The 15,917-nt window shown below is 38.1% G+C and overlaps 1 protein-coding gene and 1 non-coding gene across 2 annotated transcripts; one reads left to right on the plus strand and one right to left on the minus strand.

Annotated features, from left to right (window-relative positions):
• Positions 1-8,966: 8,966 nt before the first annotated feature.
• Positions 8,967-14,449, minus strand: LOC133742528 (uncharacterized). The gene has a single exon (XM_062170222.1). The coding sequence runs from the start codon at positions 14,447-14,449 to the stop codon at positions 9,098-9,100; it is 5,352 nt and encodes a 1,783-aa protein (XP_062026206.1). The 3' UTR covers positions 8,967-9,097.
• On the plus strand, positions 13,968-14,074 carry LOC133707633 (small nucleolar RNA R71). Its single transcript, XR_009845242.1, has one exon. It is a non-coding gene; the product is annotated as a small nucleolar RNA R71 (small nucleolar RNA).
• Positions 14,450-15,917: the final 1,468 nt, after the last annotated feature.

The following is a 15,917-nucleotide window of genomic DNA, read 5'->3' on the forward strand; positions in this document are numbered from 1 at the left end:
AGCCATAGATTTCCAATAAAAGTCTTGGAATTTCCATTATCACCAGTCATAACGATGACGGCAGCAGAAAATGCGATCATCATATAGTAGAAATCGAGAGGAAAAGGGTGGAAAGACCGATCATCATTTTTGTAGGCAAAGATGCGAGGAAGTCATCGTCTGCATAACGTGATGTGAGGATTCCCAAAAATATAATTACTGAGGTCGTTGATGTCACTAATGATATAACATCCGAAATGATAAAAATCTTAAACAACTTTTTATCCATGAAAATGGGAAGACCTGTGTTACTATCGCTTCCACCAGGAGCGGTGAATGCTACAGCAAACATGATGGTAAGTTGGTAACAATGAGAGCAGCTACAACTGTACAAGAAGTTGCTGTCTCTTTAATTGACTCTTCTGCATTGTTCATTAATTTCTCGTGATTTTTGGTAAAGAGCTCACGTGGTGTCATATGTGAAGTATTTAGAGATTCATGCATTTCAACTGGTACAATACTCTCCACCTCCTGGATTCCAATTAATAAAAGGGTATACAAAATAAGTGATCAAGAAGTAACTAATTAATTAATGAGGGCATACAAATAAATCTTGCAACATCAATTGTTTAAGGGTGCACCACATTATGCAAATTTAACCTACCTGGATTCCAATTAATAAAAGGGTATACAAATAGAAATTGGCTTCTCTGCTATAACTATAATTTGCTAGAAAAAAAAGTGCATCATCTGGCCCTTAAAACTTCTTGATGTTTCTTGATGTGACATCAGCTGACCCTTAAAACTATATCTGACGGTTGTGATAGAATCCAAGCAAATTATAGCATGTCATATTATAGCAGAGAAGCCAAGTCCATACAAATAAGTGCTCAAGAAGTAAGTTTTGGGAACTCAACTGTGAAAGTAACTAGTAAATACAGAGCGAGAGAGAGAGCGAGAGCGAGAGAGAGAGTGATGCCCCGTCCGGCGGCGCGTCCTTGGGGCGCTGTCGTCGGACGGGCTTGGGTTGGTTCAGTTCACTCCTGCAAGGGTCCTTCGATGAGGCGTGGCTCAAGGGCGAGGGTTTGGTGGCAGCGATGGCGGCCTGTGATGCTGGAGCTTCGGACTGGGAAGAGTGCTGCTCGGGCCGTTCCAGCGTTGGATTGTCGTCGGTTAGGGAGGGCGCATCGCGCCAGGCGGATGGTGTGGCGGGATCTACGGTCTGCTGTTTCAGATCGGTGTATCGACGGCGGCCCTCTGTTGCTTGATTCGCTTCCTTTCGTTGTCCCATGGGCTTCAGGGGGTAGGGTCTACGGAGGTGAGCGCGGATGGGCTGGCAGAGAAGTGCCGGACCTGGGGATCCGATGCTGGCGGCGGAGCGGCAGGACTGGTGGGGATGCGCTGGTGCAGGTGCGATGGCTGCCGTGGGCGGTGAGGGAGGTGCTTTGGGTTCTTGTTGGGCTGGTTAATCGGGCCTTGGAGCTCCGTCGGTGGGAAAATGGTTGTTGGGCCAAGCTCTTGGAGGTGGGCCCTTGCTGGTTGTGTGTCGGTTTTAGTTTTTTGCTAGTTGGTTTGGTATTTTGTCTGTTCGCAAACAAGTCCCTCTTCCTCCGGGGTAGGGTGGTTAGTGTCATGGATTCTGGCAATTGGTTTGAGTTGGATAGCTGGTTTTGGGTTAACAGGACTCAGTCTTTTGCCGGCTTTTGGCCGTGCATTTTATTATTAGCCTGTGATGAGGTTTCCGGGAGATCCTGGGATGGCCCGCCCGATAGTTATCTATTGTGGTTTGACCCCATCCCAGTCAATGCTACCTATTTTGGCCTTGCTAACTTGATCAGTCATCCAATTCAGCCTTCGTTTTTGGATTCATTGACAGTTCATTGTAGTGTCTTTAGAGTAAGTATGCATGGTGATAGTCAGTTGCTGCTTTACTCAATTGTAAACCCGAGTTTGGGTGCTGTAATTGCGGCTTTGTTGTAATTGCAGTTTTAATGAATGATATTTCACTTGATCAAAAAAAAAAAAAAAGTAAGTTTTGTTTTTACGTGCCAATATATGTAGATCACTTACACAAATTTTCAGCCAAATTGGTGACGGTTAAGGTATCAAACTAGATTAATTTAATGGACGAACTAAATCCATCCAACATGAACCGTTTATGTTTGTAATTGTAAATCGCAATTATGAATACCCAAATAATTATCAATTTGGTTGAAAATTTGCAGAAATGATCTATTCATAGAGAATGATCTATTTTTTTTTAGCCATTTTAAGGGATCACTTATTAGACAAACTTTTTTATTTTTTATTTTTAAATTTTTTGTTATCACATATCGGCATCTCCACCATTCAGTTTTTAGGTCTCTATGAGTATATCAACTTTGTAAATTTTCAGCCAAATTGATAATTGTGAAGACATTCATAACGGTTGAGGTTGAACAGATTTGGTTTGTCCATTGATTTAATCTAGTTTGATACCTTAATGGTCATCAATTTGGCTGAAAATTTGCAGAACTAATCTATTCATATAGACCTAAGAACTGAACGACCAAGATCCCAAGATGTAATCGAAAAATTGGTTTAATAAAGGGAGGATCTAGAGAAGACCACCTTAAACTTGAAAAGTGAAGATGTTTTTACTTTTAGGATGTATTTTAATAATCACAACCACTCATTCTCTGGTTACCTACACACATATGAATCCTAGTTACAAAAAATTAGTCAAATCGAAAAAAGTTTAACTTTTTTTATTAGCACAATGTTCGTTTTAATTTTATCTAACAGATTACATTGTTTACACAATTTTGAATGGCCAATTGATTATGGATTTGGTTGATTTTTTTATAGATATCATTCTTACATAGGAATCTAAAGGATCAACAGTTGATATCATTGAATTAGGTCAAATACTTGTGTAAAATAACAAAAATCCTCAAATTCTTAAAGTAAGGAGATCCTCTCTCTCTCTCTCTCTCTCTCCCTATATAGGGAGGATCAATAGATGACGTCCTTAAACTTTTAAAATGAGGATGTTTTATTTTTAAGATGTTTTTTAATAATCACAACCACTCATTCTTTGGTTATCTACACACATATGAATCCTATAAAAAATTAGCGAAATCAGAAAACGTTTAACCATTTGATTAGCACAATATTCGTTTTAATTTTATCTAACAGACTATATTTGTTTATATAATTTTGAGTGACCAAATGATTATGGATTTGGTTAATTTTTTGTAGACACAATTCTTGCATATGAATCTAAATGATCAACGGTTGAAATTATTGAATTATGTCATATACTAGTATAAATTGTAAAAATCCTCAAATTCTTTTTTTTTTTAAAGGAAGACGACAAACTATATTAAGTGAAAATTGAGGATTACATGGAGTGATGCATAAAACATCAAAAGAAAGCAATAAAACATAACAAGATGCACAAACGCATCTGTAATGAAGAAAAAACAATAAAGCATAATTAGATGCACAATCGCATCGAGAATAAAAAGTAACCAGGTAACCATGTGACTTGATGCCGTAAGGCATTGCTGCACTGCATATGTCACTGAAGCAGTGTAAATAGAAGAGTAACCGTAACTGTAACCGATGATATGACCACCTAGGAGAGGCGATTCGCTCACCAAGAGATCGAAAGCGACCAAGGGTGTCAGAACCTCGGATTTAGGCAGACGAACTCTGAAGAACCAGAACCAATACCAGTACAATATGAGCAGCTGTTTCGGACCCAAGATCCGAAATAGAATACGACCTGGATCCCAAATGCGGATCCAAATCCGGCCTGAGTCCAAAGTCAAATTTGCCAAAGCAGACTCGACAAAAGCCCAAGCCCATCTGAAGCTGATTTGGACACCCAAGTACATGGGCACCCTATCAGACCTTCTCTGGGCACCCGCACATCTACTCTCCCACTGCAGTCGTCGAATGCCACCAGTGGAAGGATTACTACAAAATTAGTCTTTTACGGCCCACCATGTGTGCGGTAAAAGCTTATTTATGGTGCACAAAAGCAGGCTGTAAAAGCTCGCGTCGTAAAAGACCACATGTCTTTTACGGCGTGCAAAAATGCGACAGAAAAGAACAACTAACACGCCGTAAAAGTGGTTCCACAAATGTCATTTAGATTTACCCTTCTTCAATCATGTGGACCTATTGAAGCATATAGTCAATCATTGTTCCAAGTGCTCCTGATAATAGGCATCTCCTATTGTCAACAACCAGAAGAATTTCAAACTCAGAGTTTGTAATAAGCAAAACATCTAAAAATAAAAAGTCTGATCCCAAGATCTAAAATTTGGACATCAATGTAAGTCTGATCCCACATAGACAAAAGCTAAAGCAACCAGCATGCTAAAAATAAAAATGACCATCAGGCAAGTTCAATTATTCTGCTGGGCCTAAACTTCAATTCTTCTGCTGGGTTAGATATTCATGGTTGTATATAATAAATAGCTCAAGCGATATTCATCGAAGTAAACCCTGATTTTGATACCCTAAACATATTTCACAGTCACAAGAAGTTGATCCTCCAACTAATTCAGAATCAGGTCTTCAATGCATTACAAAAGTTAAATTTAATACATAGTGGACTAGTCTGTAACTCAATATGCAACCCAGATAAAAGAGATATGCTTGATCAAACAGAATGCTGAGAAAAAAGCAATTTGAAATATATAACCAATATGTAAAGGTCCAGTATTCGTGTCCAGGATAAATTCGTGCTCATAAATTAACAAAACACCAAAAAGAATTCTTGAAGTGACAAAAGAGCCCTGAACTGGCACTGGCCTCTTAAAATATGAATGCAGAAACATAAATCAAAATAATCTACCATGTCTCAGATTACTCAATCCATATAAATTGAAAGACACATATAACACTAAATCATGGAATTTAACCAGCACAGCAAGAAAAAAACAAAGAAAGAAGAAAAAAAAGAATAAGAAAAGAAATAGGAGATCTAATTAACCATCAAGTACGTAAGTAAGAAAAGAGTCTACAGCCTCATGTATCCTATCAGCAGACACAACACAGTAACAAAAGTGATCTACCATAAAAGCAATTAATGAGGACCAAGCAATGGACTCTTTTTTAATGAAGTTCACTACCCCTAAGTGGAGGAATCACTTCCACCAAAACCAGTGACCAACATGAAGCAAGTATAATTAGAATTTAAGAAAAAACAGAAGCTGTAATTCAGGGACAGTAAAATTAGTCAGAACTTGCAGTACAGACTCGCGCACCTGGGACTAAGTCCTCCCTCCCAAACTAACACTAACCATTGAAAGAAACCTCTATAACAATATAAAGAGAAATGAGAAAGCTAAGTATCTCAAATTCTCAAAAGATTACGTTCCTTTATTCCCAAACGTTGAAGTGCCTTGTATATAGAGGTGTGCAAGGAATTATAAGTTGTACAATGATACTAATGAGGAGCCTACATGCATGGAAAAAAAAATCTATCTTGCCATTATAATAAGAGCAAAGCCTGCTGTTGTCAATTTTAATTTAGTACTCGCAAGTGCACGAATCAATTGTAGAATAGAGGTGCAAGCACGAGGTCATTCCCTCAAGGACTGATTGAGACAATTTTGTTATGACAAATGTGCTATACTTAAGTGAAACAAACTGATTTTTATGATGTGATTGAGGTTTAAACAGAAAATTAAAGAAAGAAAAACTAAAATTAAAGACAAGAATGAGCAATGAGATTTCTTTAAGTTTAAGAACAGATTATAAAGATGCTAAAGCATTGAATCCACCACCTAATACTTCTATCCAATTCTCTAGTTGATAACAATTGAATTCCCTAGATTTCATGCTAAAGATTTCCGTACATAAACTGTATTGATCCCAGACATATGCCAAAGTTCTTCTAACCTTTGAATTCCAACTTATTGATCCTGTATAGAACTCAAGTAGCCAAACTATAATTTACTCCACTTAATGATCAGGTTCAAGCAAACATGTTCAACTCCCTTAAGCACAAAAGAACTAGAAAATCATGCAAACAAGAATATCGACTATGATCAAGCACTTGTATTCTTAATTCACAACTCTTTAATCACAAGATTGAATTATCTTTTGGAACCCTAGAAAACATCTACTCATTGATCAAGCATCATGTTCTCCAACCAAATAACCAATAAACAAAACCTAGGTCTTATTGATCCCGAGCAAAGATTTTGAATAAAAGTTCTATTGAAACAGTGATTAAGAGTTTAACATAGAAATCCAGAAATTCAATAGCAAACCAACTAAATAAATAGAATAGTCATACTAGGGGCTTCATCTCAGCCCTAGCTTAGAAGTTTAGCAATCCATAACTATGAAAAGCATGACTAGAATCAAAGAAATCATGAAACAGACAATGGAAGAATTGAGGAACTTGGAACCAGCGTTGGTGAGAGCTTCTCTTCTCCTCGTTCTGTGCGGAATCTGCTGCCTCTTGTGTCTCTAGACGTTCTAGGTTTTCTGCCTTGTATGTCTCCCCCAATTCCTACTTGAATTGGGCTTCTTAGGTCTTCTAGTCCAACTTGGAATAGCTTTCTTCTCTCCAAAGAAACGCAGGGTTATTAAAGTCAATGCAAGAAATTACTCCAAGTATACCAGATACGTTCAGTCTTATCCCATTCAAGTACTAAGAGCAATGGATTTGGGCTTCACAAACCAGATTCTCAAAAGATATGCAAAATCCGTCAGAATCTGCCTTCCCGAACTAGGTTCACTTAAATCATCATAACTTGCTCCAAAAGAATGCGAATCCACTTCCGTAAAATTCCTCAGAAAGCTAACATCCGTATCTTTCCAATGGTATAAGGCTCGCTTGCTAATTCCTTGTGAGAAGGTACAGTTTAATCCGCGAAGTTGACGCACAGCAGAGACAATTCTGGACACTCAGGATAGCAAGCACCCTTTCAATCCTGCGTTTGACTTTAAGCTCCAAATCTTTCTTTTCTCCAATTTAACCTACAAAACACAAACACAAAGTAAATGACTCAAAAATGATAAGAACTAAGCCTAGAATCCTACATTTAAGGGTATAAAAATGTATGAAATTATGAACCTATCAAATACCCCCAAACTTGGATTTTGCTTGTCCTCGAGCAAACAAGAAAAGAAAAATAAATATGACTCAAAGCACGGACCTAATGTCTTCCAAACAACTCAGAGAACTTATATTGCCCACAAGTATGGTCAGTCAAGATTCAAGCAAGCACAATATCAAATTCACAACTTCACTTAAAAGCTAATCTATTTTGATGACCATCATGCTCAAAATTTAGTGCAAGGACAATCAAACCAATGCGACAAAAGAAACCCAACCTCCTCATGTGTCAAACAAGTGTCAACTCAATTCCTCACAAGGATGCACTCAATTTCTTTTCTCTCATGATTTTCTGACTATGGCATAAGCTTCCATTTTCACTCAACTTATATGTGAGAGGAATGATGTATAAAGGCAAACAAATAGCTCACATATGAAAACAAGAAAGAAAAGCTTTTTCTGATAATATTTTTTTTTATTATGATCTCATGATTGGAATGCCAAAACTCGGATGAAAGGCCAGTGACACCATATGCTCACCCCTCTGCACAAGTCTCCACAAATCGAATGCACAACTTCAAAGATCAAAGAGGTCTTTATTTAGGGTTGTAATGGGGCCATGGTTGTAAGTTTCAAGAAAGAAAGAATCGGGAAATCACAAAAATTCTAAGGAAATTAGTAGAGCACTACGATGATAATGTAGAGAGATAAGAACTTCAATGAATTTCCTCAAGGCAATAAAACATGAAACACGCGAAGCAAGACATTTTTTTTCTTGAGGCCGGATATCGTCTTTTTGGGCCTTTGCTTCATTCTAAACTCCCATAATACAATAACACAACTTATCGAATCCAAGGAAAATTTTCTACTTTTTGCACTTTTGATTTTTTTCTCGGCTATTTTTTTTTTTTTTTTTTTTTCTTTAGCCATCAATATATATTTTTTTCTTCCTTGGATCGACATTTACAATAACATTCCCCCATACTTGCTTACAAAAATAACTTGAACAATAATGAATCTCTGAAAATTTTGCTCCACTAACTCCTTAGAATAGGGTCAAGATATAGCTATACTAGGTTAACGGGTAAGGAATTTGTGGTTGACAAAAGAAAAGGCCTAATGTAGGCTCAAGGGGGTTTATCTAGGGGGTTGCACAACTTGTGTGCATAAAGGGACACAGGCTTTATTTGGCTATGGTGGGTAATCCTAGTGCCTTTATCCTTTCCCATCCATCATGCAATTCAACCATACGCTTTGAGAGGCTTTGGGGAAAGTTCTAGCATTTGTCCTTGTATAAAATATGCAAGTCGAATCCGAGTCTCAACCAAGATGAATAAAAGATGAGATCATGCAAAATCCACGTCAAGAAAATAGGATGATCTATTCTAATTCACTCAAAAAAGAAAAGCACATATATAGGCTCAAATTCTCACAAGGGTTAAAATCAAGTTTAACTCATCCTAGCATGCATCAATCAAATTTCAATCATAGCACCAATCTAACCATCAATGCAAGACAAGCTGAGCATAATAGTCATAAAAATCTATTAACAATTACTTAAAATCATGAATCAATACATGCTTGCAATCATCTTGAGACCATAATATTAATCCGTAAGAAGTTCATGCTCATCATAGTATTTGGAAGAACCCTAAGACTTAGACTAACAAACAAAACTAAAAACCCAATGAAAAACACAAAAAGAAATTTTTTTTTTTAATTTTAATTTTATTCGTTTTTTTTTTTTTTTTTTTTTTTTTGAATAAGGTAAAACAAAACACCAACCACAGACCTAAAATAAAATAAAAATACGAAATCCCACCCCCAAACTTAAATTGAGCATTGTCCGCAATGTGAAGAACAAATCAGTACCAGGATTGAAGTGCATACTGCAATCCCAGGTTAGGAAACGTCCCTGGTATGAAGGTAGCAGATGTGACATGATTAGAAGCCTCATTCTTGCTGAACACGCACTCCTTTTCTTCCAAGAATCATTGGGTTGCCTCCCAACAAGCGCTAAGTTTTATGTCTTCAGCCAGACCAAGTTTAAGCTCATTCATTTGGAGGATCAGTGAAGGAAACATGCTGCTCATTGGTGTCAAAAGATGTCTCCAAGTACGGTTTGAGACGTTGACCATTCACTTTGAAGATAGAGTTGTTCCTCAAGTTTTTAATTTCAATTGCTCCATGGGGAAACACCTTTGTGACCAGAAAAGGACCCATCCACCGAGATTTCAACTTCCCTGGAAAGAGTCTCAGTCGAGAGTTATATAGCAGCACCTTTTGGTTTGGTTCGAATGTCTTTTGACGAATGACTTTATCATGAAACCTCTTGGTGCGCTCCTTGTAAATTTTTGCATTCTCATAAGACTCATTACGAATTTCCTCCATCTCATTCAGCTGCAATGCTCTCTGTTCACCGGCTGCATTCATGTCAAAATTGTAGTGCTTGATTGCCCAATATGCTCGGTGCTCTAACTCCACCGGAAGATGACAAGCCTTCCCAAAAACTAAGCGATATGGTGACATGCCAATTGGAGTTTTATAGGCTGTCCTATACGCCCATAGAGCATCATTCAAACGTTGAGACCAATCTTTCCTATCCGGGTGAACTGTTTTCTCCAAAATATTTTTAATTTCCCGGTTGGAAATCTCAACTTGACCACTAGTTTGAGGGTGGTAAGGTGTAGCCACTTTGTGAGTGATGGAATATTTCTTCATAAGTGATGCGAATGGCTTGTTGCAAAAGTGTAGTCCTCCATCGCTTATAATGGCTCTAGGAGTGCCAAAACGAGCAAAAATATTGTCTTTGAGAAAAGAAAGTACCACCTTGTGATCATTAGTCTTGCAAGCAATTGCTTCAACCCACTTTGATACATAATCCACTGCCACCAATATGTAGAGATTGCCAAAGGATTGAGGGAAAGGTCCCATGAAGTCTATTCCCCAAACATCAAATAATTCAACCACCAAAATATTACTCAAAGGCATCATGTCACGTTTAGAGATATTACCCATTCGTTGGCAACGATCACATGAAGAACAAAATTCAAAAGAATCCTTGAATAATGTTGGCCAATAAAAGCCACTTTGAAGAACTTTAGCTGCTGTTTTCTTGGCTCCAAAATGCCCGCCACAAGCATAACTATGACAGAAACGAAGAATGCTTTGAAACTCACTTTCTGGTACACATCTTCTAACCAACTGATCTGAGCAATATTTGAATAAATACGGTTCATCCCAAATATAATGCTTCACTTTAGAAAGAAATTTCTCCCTCTCTTGCTTGCTCCAATGATCTGGAATTTTTTTAGTAACAATAAAGTTCACAATATGAGCAAACCAAGGAGGAGAATCACGTACCATAAACAATTGTTCATCAGGGAAATTTTCATTCAAAGGAAGGCAGTCCACTTCATCATCTTCATGCACCAATCTACTCAAGTGGTCTGCAACCACATTCTCACTTCCTTTTTTATCTTTTATCTCCAAATCAAATTCTTGAAGTAAAAGAACCCAACGGATTAGCCGAGGCTTGGCATCTTTCTTGGCAAGTAAATATTTAAGGGCAGCATGATCAGTGTAGACAATTACTTTGGAACCAATCAAATAAGACCGAAATTTGTCTAGAGCAAACACAACCGCAAGCAACTCTTTCTCAGTGGTAGAATAGTTAAGTTGAGCATCATTTAGAGTCTTTGAAGCATAATAAATAGCATGAGGAAGCCTCTCTATACGCTGCCCCAAAACTGCACCCACCGCATAATCCGACGCATCACACATTAATTCAAATGGTAAGTTCCAATCCGGAGGCTTTATGATAGGAGCTGAAGTTAGGAGGGCCTTGAGCTTGTTAAACGCCTCTAGACATGCTTCATCAAACACAAATTCTGCATCTTTTGCTAATAAATTGCTCAATGGTCCTGCAATCTTACTAAAATCCTTCATGAAACGCCGATAAAATCCGGCGTGGCCAAGGAAAGAACGTACTCCCTTTACTGTTGTTGGTGGAGGAAGATTGGTAATTAAATCTACTTTTGCCTTGTCAACTTCAATGCCTTTGCTTGAAACAATATGTCCCAACACAATACCTTGCTTGACCATAAAATGGCACTTCTCCCAATTTAGCACAAGATTGGTTTCTTGACATCTTTTGAGCACTAGAGTTAAATGAAGCAAACAATCATCAAAAGAAGAACCAAAAACAGAGAAGTCGTCCATAAATACCTCAATAAATCGCTCCACCATGTCAGAGAAAATACTCATCATACACCGTTGGAAGGTAGCAGGTGCATTACACAATCCAAAAGGCATTCTCCGGTAAGCGAAAGTACCAAAAGGACAAGTAAATGTAGTCTTTTCTTGGTCCTCCGGTGCAATAGGAATTTGATTATACCCTGAATAGCCGTCAAGGAAACAATAATAATTATGACCCGCCAATCGCTCGAGCATCTGATCAATAAAAGGTAATGGAAAGTGGTCTTTGCGTGTGGCAGTGTTGAGCTTTCGGTAATCAATACATACTCTCCAACCCGTAGTCATCCTTGTAGGCACTAATTCATCTTTTTCATTCTTCACAACGGTTATTCCCGACTTCTTAGGCACCACTTGAACTGGGCTAACCCATTGGCTATCTGAAATTGGATATATAACTCCAACATCGAGGAGCTTCAAAATTTCAGCCCGCACAACTTCTTTCATTGGTGGATTCAAACGCCTTTGTGCATCACGTGTTGGCTTCATATTGTCTTCAAGATGGATTCGGTGCATACACATTGTAGGACTTATACCTTTAATATCTGCAATTGTCCATCCAATCGCTGTTTTGTGAGCTTGAAGAACTTGCAACAACTTCTTTTCATCTTCTTCACAAAGGTCCGAAGCAATAATCACTGGAAGTGTCTCACTTTCACCCAAAAATACATATTTCAAGTGTTGTGGCAGTGGCTTGAGCTCTAACTTCGGTGCTTGCTGAATGGAAGGCACAACTTTATTTGTGGACAAAGGTAAAGACTCAAATTGGTTCCACTTTCTTGATTCAAAAACCGGTGCAACATTAAGAAGCTTCTCTAACTCATCAACCTCTTTCTTGGCATCAAAATCCATTCCAGATTGTGTCAAGCATACTTCAAGGGGATCTTGAGATGAATTCAAAACAAAAGATTCATGAGTAATAGGAGAAATAGAATCAACCATAAAGCATTTACCATCATCAGAGGGACGTCGACCCGCTTCAAAAATCTTGTACTCCACTGACATGTCACCAACTGTCATAGATAGAAGTCCATCTTTTACTTTAATTATGGTATCAGCAGTAGCCATAAATGCACGACCCAAAATGATTGGTACATCCTCACTTGAATAAGCATCTGGTTCAGTTTCGAGAATGACAAAATCTGCAGGCAATATGAACTTATCAACCTTCACTAACACATCTTCAACAATTCCCTTTGGCCTCTTGACTGATCGGTCTGCAAATTGCAAGGTGATTGATGTTGGTTGCAGGTCACCAAGCTTTAATTTCAAATATAGAGAGTATGGCATCAAGTTAACGCTGGCACCCAAGTCCATCAAAGCACGCTCAAAATAATGATCACCAATTGTGCAGGGGATTGTAAAGCTTCCTGGATCCTTCAACTTTGGAGGGAGTCTCCTTTGAATTACGGCACTGACCTCTTCTGACAACAACACCTTCTCATGATCTTCAAATTTTCTCTTATTAGTGCATAACTCCTTCAAAAACTTCGCATAAGCTGGGATTTGTTTAATGGCATCAAGCAAAGGAATATTAATTTGCACCTTGCGAAATAGTTCCATAATCTCGGTCAAGTGCCTATCTTTCTTTGGCTTCTGAAGCAACTGTGGATATGGAGGTTGAGGAACAAATTGAGACTCTGCAGTAGGCCTTAAAGTCGTTTCTGGGGTGCTAGAAGTCGCTGGGTTCGAATCAGTTCGTTTTCGGGATTGCTGTTGCAGCTTCAATCCTCCTGCAGAATCTTTCTCTGCTGACTCATTAATTTTTGGGATAGCAACAGACTCATCAATCCCCTGTTCGACTTCTTCTTTTTGTTCGACTTCTTGAATATCTCCTGGACTACGAACTTTAATATCAACTTCTTTTCCACTCCTCAACGTGATCACAGCTTTCATAGGCTCATGTTTCTCAAATTGACCCCTTGGATTAGCAAGAGTTTGGCTAGGTAAACGCCCTTGTTCTCTCTCATTCAAGGCAGTGGCAATCTGACCAACTTGAACTTCTAGCTTAGAAATAGCTTGAGATTGAACTTGCTGCTCTTTCTTGGTCTCTTGAATAGCTTGAAGCATCTGAGCATTGGCCTTTTGAAATTCCATCTGATTTTGTGCAAGTTGCTGCATGGTTTCTTCAAGAGATGGTTTCTTTTGTTCAATTGGCCCTTGATAATTTTGCATGGGAGGATTCCTTGGCATCTGCACTTGATTATTATTGCTATAAGAGAAATTTGGATGTTGCCTCCAACCTGGATTATAAGTATTTGAAAAAGGATCATTCACAGGCCTTCTATAATTATTCACCATGTTGACTTGCTCATCTTGGAAGAAATTTTCAGAACACGCCTCGGTGGTATGTGCAATACTTGAACACAAAGCACATGTCTCCCTTGCAGCCTTATTTAACAGAGGAGTAAGGCTCTTCATTTGTCTTGCCAAGGCTGCAACTTGCTCTTCCAACTTAGTACTTGCACTAACCTCATATAGTCCTCCTCTTTTGGGCACTGATGTATAAGGATCATATTGCTGTGAATTTTCACATATAGTCTCAAAAGCTTGAATTGCCTCTTCTGCCGTCTTTCCCATCAAGCTTCCACCAACTGTAGCATCCACCATACTTCTACTTTGGGAGTTCAAACCTCTGTAGAAAAATTGAGCCTTTTGGGGTTTAGAAAATCCATGGTGAGGACACTTCAAGAACAAATCCTTATAACGCTCCCAACTCTCATAAAAAGGTTCTCCCTCAGGTTGGGAGAAGCCAAAAATTTCTGCTTGGAGAGCATTGGTTTTCTTAGCTGGGAAGAATTTCAACAAGAACTTTTTAACCAAATCATCCCAAGTATTGATGGAACCAGGGGGAAGAGAGCTTAGCCACTTTCTTGCTTTGTCTTTCAATGAAAAAGGAAAAAGCCTTAAACGGATCTGCTCATCTGATATCTCATACCGAAAAGTTCCACATATGTCTTTGAATTCCTCCACATGGAGATAAGGATCTTCATTCGTCTTCCCATAAAAGTTAGGCAAGCTCTGGATTGTTGCTGGTCTAATCTCAAAACGTATTCCTGCAGGAATAGGAGCTACAACAATACAAGATGATGTTGTGAGTGCAGTAGGAGCCGTGAACTCCTTCAATGCTTTTGTTTCATCTTCTGCCATTGGAACCGCAACTTGTTCTTGAGTTCTTGCTTGCCTTAAAAGTCTTCTACGAGTTCGTTCAATCTCCGGATCGTAGACAATGATATCTAAATTCTGGGATCGACGACCTTGCATAAACAAAATTCAAACCTACACGAAAAATAAACAAAAAAAAAATAAGTAAAAGAAAAGAAAAGAAAACTATACAAAAATTAAGTATGGCACAACTGACAGATCAAATTGAATTAAGTCAGTCCCCGGCAACGGCGCCAAAAACTTGTTGTCAATTTTAATTTAGTACTCGCAAGTGCACGAATCAATTGTAGAATAGAGGTGCAAGCACGAGGTCATTCCCTCAAGGACTGATTGAGACAATTTTGTTATGACAAATGTGCTATACTTAAGTGAAACAAACTGATTTTTATGATGTGATTGAGGTTTAAACAGAAAATTAAAGAAAGAAAAACTAAAATTAAAGACAAGAATGAGCAATGAGATTTCTTTAAGTTTAAGAACAGATTATAAAGATGCTAAAGCATTGAATCCACCACCTAATACTTCTATCCAATTCTCTAGTTGATAACAATTGAATTCCCTAGATTTCATGCTAAAGATTTCCGTACATAAACTGTATTGATCCCAGACATATGCCAAAGTTCTTCTAACCTTTGAATTCCAACTTATTGATCCTGTATAGAACTCAAGTAGCCAAACTATAATTTACTCCACTTAATGATCAGGTTCAAGCAAACATGTTCAACTCCCTTAAGCACAAAAGAACTAGAAAATCATGCAAACAAGAATATCGACTATGATCAAGCACTTGTATTCTTAATTCACAACTCTTTAATCACAAGATTGAATTATCTTTTGGAACCCTAGAAAACATCTACTCATTGATCAAGCATCATGTTCTCCAACCAAATAACCAATAAACAAAACCTAGGTCTTATTGATCCCGAGCAAAGATTTTGAATAAAAGTTCTATTGAAACAGTGATTAAGAGTTTAACATAGAAATCCAGAAATTCAATAGCAAACCAACTAAATAAATAGAATAGTCATACTAGGGGCTTCATCTCAGCCCTAGCTTAGAAGTTTAGCAATCCATAACTATGAAAAGCATGACTAGAATCAAAGAAATCATGAAACAGACAATGGAAGAATTGAGGAACTTGGAACCAGCGTTGGTGAGAGCTTCTCTTCTCCTCGTTCTGTGCGGAATCTGCTGCCTCTTGTGTCTCTAGACGTTCTAGGTTTTCTGCCTTGTATGTCTCCCCCAATTCCTACTTGAATTGGGCTTCTTAGGTCTTCTAGTCCAACTTGGAATAGCTTTCTTCTCTCCAAAGAAACGCAGGGTTATTAAAGTCAATGCAAGAAATTACTCCAAGTATACCAGATACGTTCAGTCTTATCCCATTCAAGTACTAAGAGCAATGGATTTGGGCTTCACAAACCAGATTCTCAAAAGATATGCAAAATCCGTCAGA

The sequence above is a fragment of the Rosa rugosa genome, chromosome 4 (genome assembly GCF_958449725.1).
Source record: "Rosa rugosa chromosome 4, drRosRugo1.1, whole genome shotgun sequence".
NCBI lineage: Eukaryota > Viridiplantae > Streptophyta > Magnoliopsida > Rosales > Rosaceae > Rosa > Rosa rugosa.

What these genes read in the sequence shown, in the direction of transcription:
- LOC133742528 (XM_062170222.1), bottom strand. Translation starts at nt 14,449, where the DNA reads ATGGCAGAAGATGAAACAAAAGCATTGAAGGAGTTCACGGCTCCTACT.